At 38.2% G+C, this 16,007-nt stretch overlaps 1 protein-coding gene across 2 annotated transcripts in view; it reads right to left on the bottom strand.

Annotated features, from left to right (window-relative positions):
* The window catches only part of FAM117B (family with sequence similarity 117 member B), a 72,922-nt gene that overhangs the window by 33,661 nt on the left and 23,254 nt on the right, over window positions 1-16,007 (bottom strand). For both annotated transcript variants that reach the window (XM_032860058.1, XM_032860057.1), the window contains exon 2: window positions 1,705-1,856. In XM_032860058.1, the coding sequence (XP_032715949.1) occupies window positions 1,705-1,856 (152 nt within the window). The remainder of the gene's footprint in view (window positions 1-1,704; window positions 1,857-16,007) is intronic.

A 16,007-nucleotide genomic window follows, 5' to 3' on the forward strand; every position in this document is an offset into this window, starting at 1 on the left:
ATGACCAGAGTACTAAATTACTCTGATACCCAGAGTAATTTAAACATGGCACGTAGATTAAGCAGAAAGCAAGAAGGAAGTGCTCATTTTCCATACTATATGCCCTAATCTCAGCAAACTTAGGGATTTTGAATAAAGGGAAAAATCTTCTACAACTCTGGTTAAAGTCAGTTTCTCAAAATATTTGATAATTTTGAGGAGCACAGACTCTGTTTTCATTTCTGTATTTGCCACTGGAATATAAACCTCAAGGTAATCTCATATCCCAGGCATCTACTCTAACAGTGGGACTCAGTTTCAAGAATATCAGAACAGAAAACAAAATAAGGCCAACAAGAACATGTGGAATTGTGGAAACCAAAATGCAAATCCAAAAACCACAAAGTGTGTTTACTTGGTTCTAATAAAAGGACATTCTCTTCGTAAAGTGCTGGGATCAAGCTACCATAAGTGATGTAAATTTGAAGTCTAAGTCAAGATATACCTTAGCTGATTTTCAACAGTCAATATAAAGAACCTTTTAACTCTTTAACTGATTTTCATTCTTCACTAGCAATACAGCTTTAATCGTTCTGCTCATCCATTCCTTTGCAAATAACCCTGGAGGGCTTATCCTCTCAGGGCCATACTAAATCCTGGAGATGAAAACACAGAAATGGATAAGCCAGGCCACGGGCTCAACATCTAATGAGTGTAAGAAACATTAAATAAATGAATAGACAACTACCTGATTAACTTTAATTATAGTAAGTGCTATGAAAGAAACTATAGATGCAGTCATCACCTGGCTTTATGATCTTGGACCTCAGCTTCCTCATTTGTAAAATCAGGAAGTAGATCTAAATGATTTCATAAGAACCTTTATTTTTAGTAATCTCTATACCCAACGTGGGCTTTGAACTCACAACCCCAAAGATGAAGAGTTGCACGCTCTGCTAACTAAGCCAGCCAGGGGTCCCTCCTAAGATTCTTTTAATTTAAAAACCTCATAAGGGGCACCTGGGTGGCTCAGTGGGTTAAAGCTTCTGCCTTAGGCTCAGGTCCTGATCCCAGGGTCCGGGGATCGAGCCCCGCATCGGGCTCTCTGCTTGGCAGGGAGCCTGCTTCCCTCTCTCTGTCTGCTTGCCTTTCTGCCTACTTGTGATCTCTGTCAAATTGAAAAATAAATAAATAAATAAAAAATAAAATCTTAAAAAATAAAATAAAATAAAAAACCTCATAAATCTGAAAGTATAAAACTTTGCTCCCAGGGTCTCTTTTGTCAGGATGTTTACATTTACAGAATCTATCTGCAACATAATATAATCCCCATCTCCCAACACATAATGAATTTTGGCACCAAAATAAAGGGTTAGATGGAAAGTAAATTAATTCTTACTCTTATAAATTCAATATATTAAACATATTCTGATGTTCTAAACTAACAATAAAGAGGAAATGGGGTGAAAAGTGTGTCCATAAATTATCCTTATGTATTGGAATTACTTTGGGAACTCTTTAAAATGCACAATTCCAAGCCTGAACCAAAGCCTACTACAAAGTATCTGGAGGTCAGGCCTGGGAATCTGCACTTTTGATAAGCTTCTCAGGTTATTCTAATACACACTAATGTTTCAAGAATTTCAGCACAGCATTAAACAAATAATGTTATGAGAAACAGTTTCAGGCGAAAACACTTCAGGATAAGAATGTGAATAAACCTACCTGTGTAGCCTTGTCCCGCATGCAAGGAGCAGCTTGCCCATGGCTATCACGAGGCCAGTGCCCTGCAAGGTACGGCGCAGCCAGAGTATCCAGAGAGGAAGTCCGGCGGATAATACTGGAGGGACTTGAGGATGGTGGTCGTGTTTTGTCACCTAGATTTGAAACAAATATATGTATTTTAAAAATGGATTATGAAGGAAACAAAGTAGAAACTAGGTTTTAAACGATGTAGAAATAAATATAAAAAACAAATGAATAAGCTACTGATGCACACAAACTTGGATGAGTCTCCAAGGAGTGAGACAGAGTGAAAACAGTTAGTCTCCCGGGGTTACACACTCTACGGTTTCATTTATGCACCAATACTGAAATGAAAAAAGTTTTAGAAATGGACTAAAGATTAGTAGTGGCCAAAGTTAGAGGTAGGAGAGGGAAAATGAAGCGGCCTTGTAGCAGGGCAACGAGAGAGACCCTTGTGATAAGGAGCTATTCAGCTTGACTGCAGTGATAGATGGACAAACATGCAGAGGAGCTTAAACAGTGCAAGAATTAGATACATGCACGAGTAAGTTCAAGTCAAACGAAAAATCCGAATTAAGAGGAATAGATTGTACAACACATCCATATCCTGGCTGTAATATTGTACTACAGTTCTACAAAATGTTATCATTGAGGGAGACAGGGCAAAGTATACAAAACTTGTATTATTTGTTACAACTGTAATCACCTTTACAGAAAAACGGAAAATAAGACAAATGTATATCTAACCATTTTTAAAATGTTCATCTTGGTTTTAAGACTAAATAGGTATAACACACAAAATACTTACCATTACACCACCTATACTCAAAATGATACAAGGCAGTTAAGATAAAGTTGTGGGAAAATTCCATTTTAATCAGCTCTATATGACACATATCTCAGGAAGATTTTGTTACAATGAAACTATATTAACCAGGCTACAGGAGCTATCATTGAAGCCATATGCAAAAGTCTTTTCCATTTCAAGCTACACAGGATATGTATTTAGATGTAAGCAAAAAATAAAAACTAAAAAAATTAGAGGTAATGGGAAGTGAGAGGTGACACAGAAAAAACACCTTTATATCTCTTTTTTTTAAATGGGGGAAGGAAATGGGCTTAGGTAATTTATGCTTTAAACGGAAAGAAAAAGAAAAAGAGAGAGAAAGGAAGGAAGGAAGGAAGGAAGGAAGGAAAAAGAGAAAGCAAGCAAGCAGGCAAGGAAGAAAAAAAGAAAAGGTTCAAAATATTAATTACAGAAAGAAAAGACTTTAAAAATAATAAATATAAATATATGCATAAGTAGGACTGTATTACAATGCTATCATTCTAGTTCTATATAACAAATACCTTACTCTTCTCAAGCCCATATATGAAAACACTTTGAGACCACCCCCCTTTGTAATACATTATGTCTTAATAAGAATCTTGCATAGTTACAAGTATAAAAGTTCAGCTGCTGGTTCCCTGACCCATATAACAAAAGATTCAATTCCACTAACATAATAGTTACAGCAGCTGTGTTGTTGATAATCATAAAGCTGCTTCACAGATATGCCTCAGATACATAATTTGCTTCCAAATGGCACAATTATTTCACTAAAACAATGCCTAATTGTTGCAAATGCTAACCATCTCTCCGTAGTCCTCCTTTTATAATAAACAGAAAATAGAGTACAGATCCATAAGTTCAAGAAAGCACGTTCTCACATTATGACAAGTAAAAAGCAATAAATGTACATGCTCACGATTTTCCTTAAACTAAAAAATTAATCTCTACTGGAATGGTCACAAGAAGATTGTTCTCAGCTGGGGGGAGGGAAAAAAAAAGACACATATACTCTGTAAACGGGTATATTCATCAAAATGAAATTGCCAGACTGTCTGGTACTTTTTTTTTTTTTTTTTAGATTTTATTTATTTATTTGACAGACAGAGATTACAAGTAGGCAGAGAGGCAGGCAGAGAGAGAGGGGAAAGCAGGCTCCCCGCCGAGGAGAGAGCCCGATGCAGGGCTCGATCCCAGGACCCTGGGATCATGACCTGAGCCGAAGGCAGAGGCTTTAACCCACTGAGCCACCCAGGCGCCCCGACTGTCTGGTACTTATTTCCCTCCTGTGATGCTGCTTCAGTTACCCACCAGTACACTAATCAAACAGTCCTTACTAATGGGTCTGATTCCATTTTGAAGATTTTTAATTATCCAAGGGTTGACTTTTCAACTAGGCCTCCTAAGATTATTAAATTTTCCATAATGAAATGGGAGATCAGAAAAATTATACATGGTCACATGTGAATATACTAAACATTCTCTCTTTGGAACTCCCTTCCTGTAACCCATTCATTTGAACATTTACTAAAGGTCTGTGAGCCAGTGCAAAGCCCTAGAAATTAAAAAGACTAAGTTACAGTCTGCTGTAAAGAGCACAGTCTACATTTAGCTTGTCATTATTACATTTCAATCTAAGTTTCCAAAATCGACAGGATTTGGTGCTTAATTATGGCGGAGTTTAAGGGAGGGGAAGGAGCCTCAAGAGTCAAAATGACTCAAAGATTCCCATCCTACCTGAACAAAGGCTGTATTTATGAGGAAGTTCTGAGAAAGAACCTCTCTGACAGCTGACAAGACCCTTCTTGATCAGGCCTCTCCAGTCTCCCTCCACTGCCTGTACCAACTCAATCCCTACCCGCTGAATGACCTGCAGTTCCCAACAAGTGCCATGTCCTTGCACGCCTCCTCACCTTTGTCTCTACTTAGATTTCCCTAGATATCCCTTTCTTTGGTATGGCTAATTCATGTTTAACCTTTCAAACTTCAGTTCGGCTGTCTAAACTGCAATTCAAAACTCAGTTCAGGTATTTGCTCTGGAAAATCTTCCTTCAACAGCTACCCAAGCCCAAGAAACACACCAACTTTTAAGTCAGAAGAGACCTATCGTGTGTTGCCACAGCATGGTTCACAGAAGTAGTCCCTTGAATGTCCCTTGAATTCACAGAGAATGAGATTTTGGAGAGCAGGAACTCTCTTTCCCCTCCATCCCAATGATTAACACAGTACCTGATAAAATGCAGAGAACATAATGACTTCTAATGTTACTATTCTTCATCAACAAGGGCAAGTGTGCATAATAAACTACAATACTCATATTAATCCAAAGTAAAGCAAATGAATCAAATACTGCCTGGTACTAATTACATGCAAATCTTCAAAAAAAAAAAAAAGTAGAACTCATAGAAAAGCGATTGCTGGGTCATTGGAAAATAGGGAGAGGTTGATGAAAGGGTACAAACTTTCCAGCTATACCATAAACAAGGTCTGAAGACCTCACATGTAATATGGTGTCAGGGCTGATTAACAGCACTGCACAATTCAACTTTGCGGAGTGCAGAACCGAATGAGACGTATGTGAGGTGATGGACGCATGAATTAAACAGATTGGAGGAATCCTTTCACACCGTACAGGTTTATCAAATCATCAGGTATGCACTTTAAATATCTTACCACTTTGTCAATTTTATGTCAATAAAGCTGGGTAGGGGGTAGTAAATCAAAACAAAACAAAGCTTCAAACTTGACTTTGTGTTTTTAACAATCAAGTCTTTGAAGAAGTTAACCACAGCAGGGTGTGGCACTAAAAACAGCAGTCGCCTTGGGCTCTGGAGTTCAGAACTCCCCAACTATCTGCGACCAGTTCTACAGGTTCCTGAGTGACTTCAAAACGACAGCAGTACAGTGTCCCAAACCACAGCCCCTAGGTATTAAATTAACACATTCTACAGCCCTTGTTAGATTTAGGTATTTGTAGAACTTAATCAGGTACTGGCTTAAAAGGCTGTATTCATATTTGCTCAGAAGCGGGGGGAGGGGGGTATCTCTCCTTTTTCAAGTATAAAAATTATAAATACGCCTCATAAAGAAACCTAACAGTACAAATAAAAGTAATCCCAAAGGCCACCACTCAGAGATAACCATTTTAATGATTATTTCTTGCAGAAATTTGTCTACCACTCACCCAATTTTATGTAAATGAGACCCCATTAGGTGTGATATTACTTACTGCTGAGAAATAAAATGGGCTTGTTGAGGACCTATTTCCATTGCAATAAATATAAATCTACAAGACATTATCATTTTAAAAATAAGATTATTTATTTGCGGGGGGGGGGGGGGGAGAATGGGCACAGGCAGACAGAGAGGCAGCAGAGTCAGAGGGAGAAGCAGACTCCCTGCCAAGCAAGGAGCCCGATGTGGGACTCGATCCCAGGACACTGGGATCATGACCTGAGCCGAAGGCAGCCGCTTAACCAACTGAGCCACCCAGGCGTCCCTACATTACCATTTTTAATAGCTGTATATGGTCCTACAGAATAGATATACCTTGACTTAAACCCATAAATGATGGACATTTCCAGAGGCAAATATATATCTTTTTACATTTAATTATCTCGGTGAAAAAAATTTCTAGACATCAAATTGTATATCCAAGGACATACATAGGTTAAAATGTTAAGTACTGCCACACTGCTTTCCACCAGAAAGTACTCTGCCCTCCTAAGAATACTTATTTGCCCATATTCTGCAGTGTACTTCATCAATTTCTGACAAAGATGAAAAATACCATTTTATTTGCATTTCAATTATTGAGTTATAAAATATTCATATTTTACTGGCAATTTATATTTTTATACATTAGCAGTATTTTAAAAATATTATTCCTGATCTCTCTTTTCTTAATTTTATAGAGATCTTTTCTTCTGTGGAAGAAATATTTAAATTAGAGGAGTTGCTTCAGTTTCATTTTAGCTTCCTTTTCTCATTAATTTCAAGTAAAATGTAGTCAATTTTATATTAAATATGCATAGTCTGATTAAATTCCTATGAAGTATATGCCTTTTCATCCACTGTCTAAACTTCCTCCTACACACACACACGCACACACACATACTCCCCATCCCTCAAAATGTCTATGGAAAGAAATACCAGCATATCTAATTTTATTGTGCTTCACTTTAATGCACTTGACAGATACTGCATTTTCTACAAATTAAGGGTTTGTGGCAACCCTGAATTGAGTAAGTCTATCTGTACCACTTTTTGAACAGCATTTGCTCACTTCATGTCTTTGTGTCACATTTTGATAATTCTTGCAGTATTTCAAATTTTCATCATTATATTTGTTATGGTATCTGTGATCAGTGATCCTTGTTATTATTACTGTAATCACTTTGGGATAACACAAACCACACCTATATAAGATGGTAAACTTAGCTGATAAATGCTGTGTGTTCTGATCACTGCACTAACCAGCAGGTCCCCCCTTTTCTCTCCCTCTCCTTGAGCTCCCTATTCCCTGGGACACAACAATATCGAACTTAAACCAATTAATAACCCTACACTGTGATCAAGTGAAAAAAAGAATCACACATCCCTCACTTTCAATTAAAACCTAGAAATGACTAAGCTTAGGGAGGAAGGTGTGTCCAAAGCCAAGAAAGGCCAAAAGCCAGCACTCTCGTACTAAACAGTTACCCAAGATGTGAATGCAAAGGAAAAGTTCTTGAAGAAAATTAAAAGTTTACTCCAGGGGTGCCTGGGTGATTCAGTTGGTCAAACATCTTCCTTTGGCTGGGGTCTTGATCCCAGGATCCTGACTGAGCCCCAGTGGAAGGGAGCCTGTTTCACACTCTCCCTCTGCCGGCTGCTCTCCCTGCTTGTGTGCTTTCTTGCACACACACTTTCTCTCTCTCCCCCTCGTTATCTCTGTGTCAAACAAATAAATAAAATACTAAAAAAAGAAAATTTCACTTCAGTGAACATATGAATGGGAAGAAAGCCAAACAACATTATTACTGATATGGACAAAGTTTTAGTGGTCTGGATAGAAGATCAAACCAGGCACAACATTCCCTTAAGTCAAAGCCTAATCCAGAGCAAGGCCCTAACTCTCTTCAATTCTATGAACACTGAGAGAGGTGAGGAAGCTGTAGAAGAAAAGCTGGAAACTAGCAGACGTTGGTTCATGAGGTTTAAGAAAATAAGCCACCTTGGGGCCCCTGGCTGGCTCAGTCAGTAGAGCATGTGACTCTTGAACTCAGGGTCGTCAGTTTGAGCCCCATGTTGGGCACGGAGCCTGCTTTAAAAAAATAAATAATGTTTAGAAAAAAAAGAAAAAACCATCTCTATAACATAACAGTACAAGATGAAGCAGCAAGTACTGATATAGAAGCTATACAAAGTTATCCAGAAGACCCAGCTAAAATAATTAAAAGAGGATTGCCGATACCAAACAACAGATTCTTCATGTAGATGAAACAGCTTTATATAGGAAAAAAATGTCATCTAGGAATTTCATGGCTAGAGAGAAGTCAATGCCTGGCTTTAAGTCTTCAAATGAGAGACTAACTGTTCTGTTAGGGATTAATACAGCTGGTAACCAGGGTAAAGCCAATGCTCATTAAGCATTCTGAAAATTCTTGGGCCCTTAAGAATTATGCTAAATCTACTCTGCCTAAGCTTTATAAATGGAAGAACAGAACCTGGATGACAGCATATCCGTTTACAACATGGTTTACTGAATATTTTAAGCCCACTGTTGAAACCTACTCATCAGGAAAAAAAGATTCCTTTCCAAATATTACTGCTCACTGATAATGCACCTGGTAACCCAAGAATTCTGATGGAGATACACATACAGTCAGATCAATGTTTTCGTGCCTGCTAACACAAGATCCATTCCACAGCCCATGGATCAAGGAGTCATTTTGACTTGTCTTGTTTAAGAAATACATTTCATGGGTGCCTGGGTGGCTCAGTGGGTTAAGCCTCTGCCTTTGGCTCAGCTCATGATCTCAGGGTCCTGGGATCGGGGCCTGCATCCGGCTCTCTGCTCGGCGGGGAGCCTGCTTCCCACTCTCTCTCTCTCTCTCTCTCTGCCTGCCTCTCTGCCTACTTGTGATCTCTCTCTCTCAAATAAATAAATAAAAATCTTAAAAAAATATATATTTCATAAGACTGTAGCTACTTAGATGGTGATTCCTTGGATGGATGTGGGCAAAGTAAAATTGAAAAACTCTGGTAAGGATTCACCATTCTAGATACCAGTAAGAACATTTATGATTTGGGGGAAGAGGTCCAAATACCAACATGTAGGGGCGTTTGGAAGACATGGATCACAACCTTATGGATGACTGAGGGATTCAAGACTTGAGTGGCAGAAGTAACTACAGATAGGGCAGAAACAGCAAAACTTAGAAGTAGAGTCTGAAGATTGGTGCTACAGTTCTATGATAAAACTTGAACAGATGAGGAGTTGATTCTGACAGATGAGCAAAGAAAGTAGTTTCTTGAAATGAAATCTATTTCTGGTGAAGATGCTATGTATGAAGACTGTTGAAATGATGACAAAAGATTTAGAATATTACATTAACTTGGTAAAGCAGCAGCAGGGTTTAACCTGAATTCTGGAAAAAAGTTCTATTCTGGGTAAAATTGCTATCAAAAAGCATCACATGCCATAGAGAAATCATTCATGAAAGGAAAGGTCAATCAATGTGGCAAATTTCACTGTTGCCTTACTTTAAGAAATTTCCATAGCCACCCCAACTTTCAGCAACCACCACCCTGTTCAGTCAGCAGCTATTAACATCACAGCAAAACCCTCCACCAGCAAAAGATGACTAGCTGAAAGCTCACGTGATGGTTAGCATTTTTCAATTAAGGTATATACCTTGTTTTTGTTTTTGACATAATGCTATTGCACACTTAATATGCTACAGTGTAGTATAACGTTAACTTTTATATACATTGCGAAATTTAAAAACGAATTTGACTCACTTTATTGCAACATTCACTTTATAGTGGCAGTCTGGAACCAAACCTGCAATATCTCCAAGGTATGCCTGCATTCTGGACACAAGTCCTTTGTCACCTATATGTAGGTGAAGATTTTTGCCTAGTCTGAGATGTGCCTTTTTATTTTCTTAATGATGTTTTTTGAAGCAATTTTCAATATTGTCTACTTGCATTTCAATATAAATTTCAGGTCTTTGTAGTTTCATATATTTTTAAATGTAATAGTAAAAAACCAAATGTTATGTATTGTTAACATAAATTTTAAAATGAGAATAGGAGTCATGGTGAGCACTCTTTAGAATTCTTGAATCACTATGTTGTAGACCTGAAACTAACATAACATGGTATGTCAAATTCAAGTTCAAGTTAAAAAAAAAAAAAAAAAGATGTCCTTACATTATGTTGTCATGTTTTACTTCTAAGAATAAATTTGTCATGTTTTATCCCTCTGTACACAAAACGTCATTTTTCTCTAGCTGCTTTAAACTTTTTCTCTAACACTAGTTTTCAGCCATTTGATTGAGATGTGTCTCAGTATGGTCTTTGTGTTTATTCTGCTTGGGATATTGAACCCATGGATCAGTAGGTTTATGATCTCTATAAAGTTGGGAAATTTTCAGTCACTATTTCTTTAAACTATTTCCCCTCTCCCTGTTACTTCTGGAGTAAAATTATACCCATAATATACCACAGATCACAAAAATTCTGTTCATTTATTTCTATCTTTCTTTTCTCTGTTTAATTTTTGGATAGTTTCTACTGCTGTCTTCAGGTTCACTAATTTTTCCTTCATCAGATAAAAAACTGCTGTTAATCCCAATCAGTGATTTTTTTCATTTCACTTAATATTTCTCACCTGTACAAATTCTATTCATTCTTTTTAAAATTTACTTTTCCTTCTCATTACACTGTTTTCCTTTAAATCTCTGAGCATATTTATAAGGCCCACTCTACAGTTTTTGTCTGTTAATTCTATTGTCTTTGTTATCTTAGTCTTTGGGGCGCCTGGGTGGCTCAGTGGGTTAAGCCTCTGCCTTGGGCTCAGGTCGTGATCTCAGAGTCCTGGGATCGAGCCCTGCCTCGGGCTCTCTGCTCAGCAGGGAGCCTAATTCTTCCTCTCTCTGCCTGCCTCTCCGCCTGCTTGTGATCTCTCTGTCAAATAAGTAAATAAAATCTTTAAAAAAAAAAAAGTCAATTAAGTAACCTGTGGATCGGCTTCATCTTTGAAGTTTGTTTTTAAGTTTTAGAACAGACTGAGGGTAGATTTTATTCTCATCTGGGTTAGCCTTACTACTAAGGCATGGTCCTTTTGGGATCTCTACTGAACATCCTGGGTGATAAAAGGCAGTGGGGGGAGGGGGTGGCAGGGGGAAGGTCTCACCATTCTATCTACTAAGTGCATGAGCAGTTCCTCAGCTCTGGGAATTATTCAACTTACAGCTCCCCAGTCAATCCTTGTCCAGGCTCATGGAGTTTTACTGTACATACACACATTCTACACGCTCCTTTAACAACAGCTAAAGGAAGCCCCTATGCAGATCTCTAGAACTCTTTTGCTACATGGCTCCCTCTTCTCTGAAGTTGTGTCTAGCAATTTTCAGCCACTTCAAACTCTCTGAACTACAATCTCTATCTCATCAATTCAACCAGACATAATGGACTGACAAGACTTCCCCTGCCTGCACTATGCTCTGAAATGTGTCTTCTAGCAGAAATCCAGGGAAATTAATAGCACTCATCTTACTTGTTCCCCTTTTCTCACGAATCACATTCCCACACTGCTTGTTGTCCAATATCTAAAAACAGCTGTATCATGTCTTTTGTCCAATTTTCTCACTGTTTACCATAGGAAGTTAAGTTCAGAGATGATTTCTCCTCAGGGCCAGAAGCAGAAATCTCTTCAGGTGCAAATAATCACATCAAGTTATTCCTGAGCTATTATCCAGAACTATAAACAAATCTTTTGCTTAGTGAGTTATTTTATTCACAGAATAGTTTTGATGCACATGGAACTATATAAATAATGAGGATAAAGATGAAAATAAAAATAATGAGGAAAAAATACCTAAATACAGCTAACACTGATTGAGCAATTAATACATATCAGGAATTGTACTAATTGCTTTCCATGCATTACCTCATTTTAACACTCTGAGGCAGAGATTACTCAGTTCATTAATTCAATAAATCTTTATTAAACACCTATTACTAGACTCTTCTAGGTACTGGTGACATAGTGGTGAGTGTGAAAGTCAGAATGCATAATCTTTAGGAGTTTATCATCATTAATCCCGTTCTCCAGATGAGGAAATAGAGGTTTAGAAAAATTAAATAACTTGTCACCGTTACAAAGTAAGAGACAGAGCCAAGGTTTGAGTGTAAATCTCTCTATAACTGGACTCTGAGCAAGATCTACATGACTATATTAAAAGGTCTGTCACAGGACTCACAGCCTACTTAAGAAATACATGTAATTAAGGACATACAACATAGTATGACAAATACTACAAGATTGGTTATGTCCACAGTGTTAAGAGGAAGACTCACAGAGACCTCACATTTTACTAAAAGCAGCAAGAAGAAATCTCTTCCACATTTTTGCTTAAAAATCCTTCAACATTTTGCTTAGAAATCTCCACAGATCCATAGATCACCTAGTTCATTAGGCACATTTCCTACTCTCCATCCTACTGAAGGCAAGAGTGTTGCTAAGATTTCTGCCACGGCAGAACAAGAAACCCTCTTCCTTCAGTTTTCAACGATACATTTCTCATTTCCTTTTGAGCCCTCACTTGGACATTCTTCAAAGCCCAAATTTATAGTCTGCTCAAACAAACTTCTCTATCATGATCAACAAAAGTTTTACAACCTGCATTCACTGCCTGGTTCCAAAGTCATGCCAATAGAAAAGGACATGACAAAAGAAAAAAAAAAAGTGAAATATAGCTCTAAGAACTACATGTACTTTATAATGGCTGAAACAAAAGAATGATGCAATATGACCATGAATTGGCTAGAAAAGGTCTTGCCTTGCTCACTTGGATTATTGCAAAAGCCACTTGACCTTGAATTTCTTTTCTTTTCTTTTTTTTTAAGAGAGAGAGCACCCGCACATGCACACAGGGGTGGGGAGAGGGGAGGGGTAACAAAGGGAGAGAGAGAGAAAGAATCTTTTTTTTTTTTTTAAGATTTTCTTTATTTATTTGTCAGAGAGAGACAGCACAGCACAAGCAGAGGGAACAGGAGGCAGAGGGAGAGGCAGGCTCCTTGCTGAGCAAGGAACCTGATATAGGACTCGATCCCAGGACCCCGGGATCATGACCTGAGCCAAAGGTAGACGCTTAACAGGCATCCCAGAGAGAGAGAAAGAATCTTAAACAGGCTCCAAACCCAGTGCGGGGCCTGACCCAGGGCCTGGGTTCACAACCCTGAGACCATGACCTGAGCCAAAATCAAGAGTTGGAAGCTTAACCAACTGAGCCCCCCAGGCACCCCAGATTTTGGATTTCGTGAGGGAAATGACATAATCAGATTTGTATTTTAGTAAAAATTTTTAGGCAGCAGTATGGATGGAGAATAAACTAAGTCAGGAAAATATATCAAGTGGCTATTAAAATAATCCAAGTGAGCAAGGCAAACAGAATCAAGACATGAAATATTCCTGAGCATTTCAAGAGACCATAGTACTGAGTCCTCTTAGGGGTGTCTATGTGCACTATGTTCATGATGAAAGGAGCAGAACAGAAGTGCAGCAGATTAGAAAAAATATGTAATCTGAAACTATCCAGACCTTGTTCAAATCCAACTCCATCAGCTATACTGTCACCTGGTTAAGTTACTTAACTGTTCTGAACCTCTCTTAATGGATCTGTAAAATAAACAGGGATGTTATGAGGACTAAATGACAAAGCTTATGCACAGTGAACAGCATCTACCATTATTATGACTTCCAAAATTTCAGGTTTGGGCAACCAGAATATAATTAGTTCAATTTCACCCCCACTAAGTTTCATATAGGTATAGAATGTTTTACACATTAATGGGTCTACAGAGTGTGTCTGGAGTTCTATGCCAGAAGGACAAATTTGGAAGTAATCTGTGTAAAAAGCTATTGGTAAACAAACAGCTGATGATGCATAAGAGAAACGAGGACTGATTGAAACCCTAGAAACAGGTATATTCCAGGGTCCTGCAAAGAAAGAGAAGTTTGAGAAATACTGCCTCTGGATCCCTGTGAGGATTAAGAAGAAAAAAATACATAAAATTACTAGCATGTAGAGGATACTGCATTCCCTTCAAAAGTCAAAAGCCATTTCAATAAAGCCAACAGGCAGAAGTCACATTGGATAGTCTGAGGCATGAATAGAAAGCAAAAAGTTAGACATGATCCTTTAATAAAAGTTCTTAAGAAGGGAAAGAAATAAAGTAAAACTTTACGAAGGAATGATTGGCCTTTAATTCATCATTCTGAAGCTGGCACTAGCAACTTTTTTTTATATCAAAATCAAGTCCAAAACAAGCAGTAAGAGGAAATGTTTTGTGGTGAAACAAGGACTTAGCCCTATCACATATATACCACCAGCCAACTGTAAACAAATGTTATGCTACTTCAGTTCATAAATATGCCATAGCTCTTTTCTGGGCTCCCACTGTTGTCCTTCACTTTTCTTGAAAACAAACAAAAAAACCCCAGCCCAAACTAAAATAAACAAATCCATCTGCAACTAATAAATACTTGCTAACAGCAGTCTTCAAAGAGTGACAATAAAGGAATAAAATACAAAAAGTAAAAAGAACTTAAGCTTCCTATTTCAAAAGGTACTTTAGAATTTTAATAGCATTCAGTAAACACATATTGTACTTATTAACATCCATACCATTAGTTCTCTCTCTCCTTTGCATGAGATGTAAATTTAGAACTACCTACCGCATGTTTAGAGCAATACACAAGTAATTCTGAACCTATCATTTCTATTCCCTTCTCTATTCATACTATTTTGCCTACCTTCAACAGCATTCATTCGATAAATATTTACTAAGCATCTATTACAGATACAGGAATGAAGAAAAGAGAAAGGTCCCTGCTTTTGGAAAACATACTCTAACAAGGAAAGTAGACCATTAAGTCAACAAATATGTTAGATACTAACAACAGAGAAAAACAAAGTGGGGTGAAGGAGTTAGGGAGCATGCTGCAAGGGGTCGCCATTTTTAAAAAAAGACTTATTTGTTTTAAAGAGAGAAACAACAGTGTGCAGGGGCCAGAAGGAGAGGGAGAGTCTTAAGCAGACTCTATGCAGAGCCTGATGTGAGCCGGACCTCGCGATCCTGAGATCATGACCTTGAGATCAGGGCCCTCAGCTGAAACCAAGAGTCAGATGCTTAACAGACTATACCACCCAAGCACCCCTGAGGGGTTGCCATTTTATACAGAAGTTAGGGAAAGCCTTTCTGGTAAGGTGACATGTGAGTAAAGACCTTAGGAACAGACACAGGAGAGAGACAAGGGCATCTGAGAAGCGATGCTGGAGAGAACAAGGTGAAAATGCCCTGAGGTAGAAGCACTCTTGGCCTCCCGAAAACACTTGACCCTCTCCTCTCCTCTCAACCCTCCCAACAAAAACTGTAACATTTACCAAGACAATATATTTCCAGTCATTCCTTCCTTCCCACACCAATTACTATGGTCCTAATTTCAGCTTTCCATCACTTCTTGAACTACTACACCAAACTCGTCTGCCTTAGGTTTCTCCCCACTCCCTCCATCCTACATTCTGCTACCATCTGGTCAGGTTACTCATTCCCTCAGAAGTTTCCAATGATTCCACAATACACACTGAATAAAATCTATAATCTTAACCTGGCATTTAAACACTCCTCCAAATGTGCCCAGCCTGTATTTCCTATTTTTTCTATTGCTCCTAGAAAGAGTCAATAGAATACAGTGGTTAAAACAGAGGCTCTGTCCACCACACTGTGTGGATTAAAAACCCTGGTCTATCATTTACCAGATATATTATTTTGCACATTATTTACATCTCTGTACTTTCAGTTTCCCCATCTGTAAAAAGGGGATAATTATGATACTCTGCTTAAGATCTCCTATGAAGACTGTTTAAAAAAATAAAAATTTTATGCAGAGCATTCAGAACCATCCCTGGTACATCATACGTATTTTATAAAAAATAAAAAATTTCAAGTATTAATCTAGATATACTTATGACCTCCTAGTTTATGTATTCAATTAAATTTTTTTTAAAGACTTTATTTATTTATTTGATAGAGAGATCACAAGCAGGCAGAGAGGCAGGCAGAGAGAGAGGAGGAAGCAGGCTCCCTGCTGAGCAGAGAGCCCGATGCGGGGCTCGATCCCAGGACTCCGAGATCATGACCTGAGCCGAAGGCAGAGACTTAACCCACTGAGCCACCC

Source organism: Lontra canadensis, unplaced genomic scaffold (genome assembly GCF_010015895.1).
Source record: "Lontra canadensis isolate GAN:19392208 unplaced genomic scaffold, GSC_riverotter_1.0 scaffold18, whole genome shotgun sequence".
Taxonomy (NCBI): Eukaryota; Metazoa; Chordata; class Mammalia; order Carnivora; family Mustelidae; genus Lontra; species Lontra canadensis.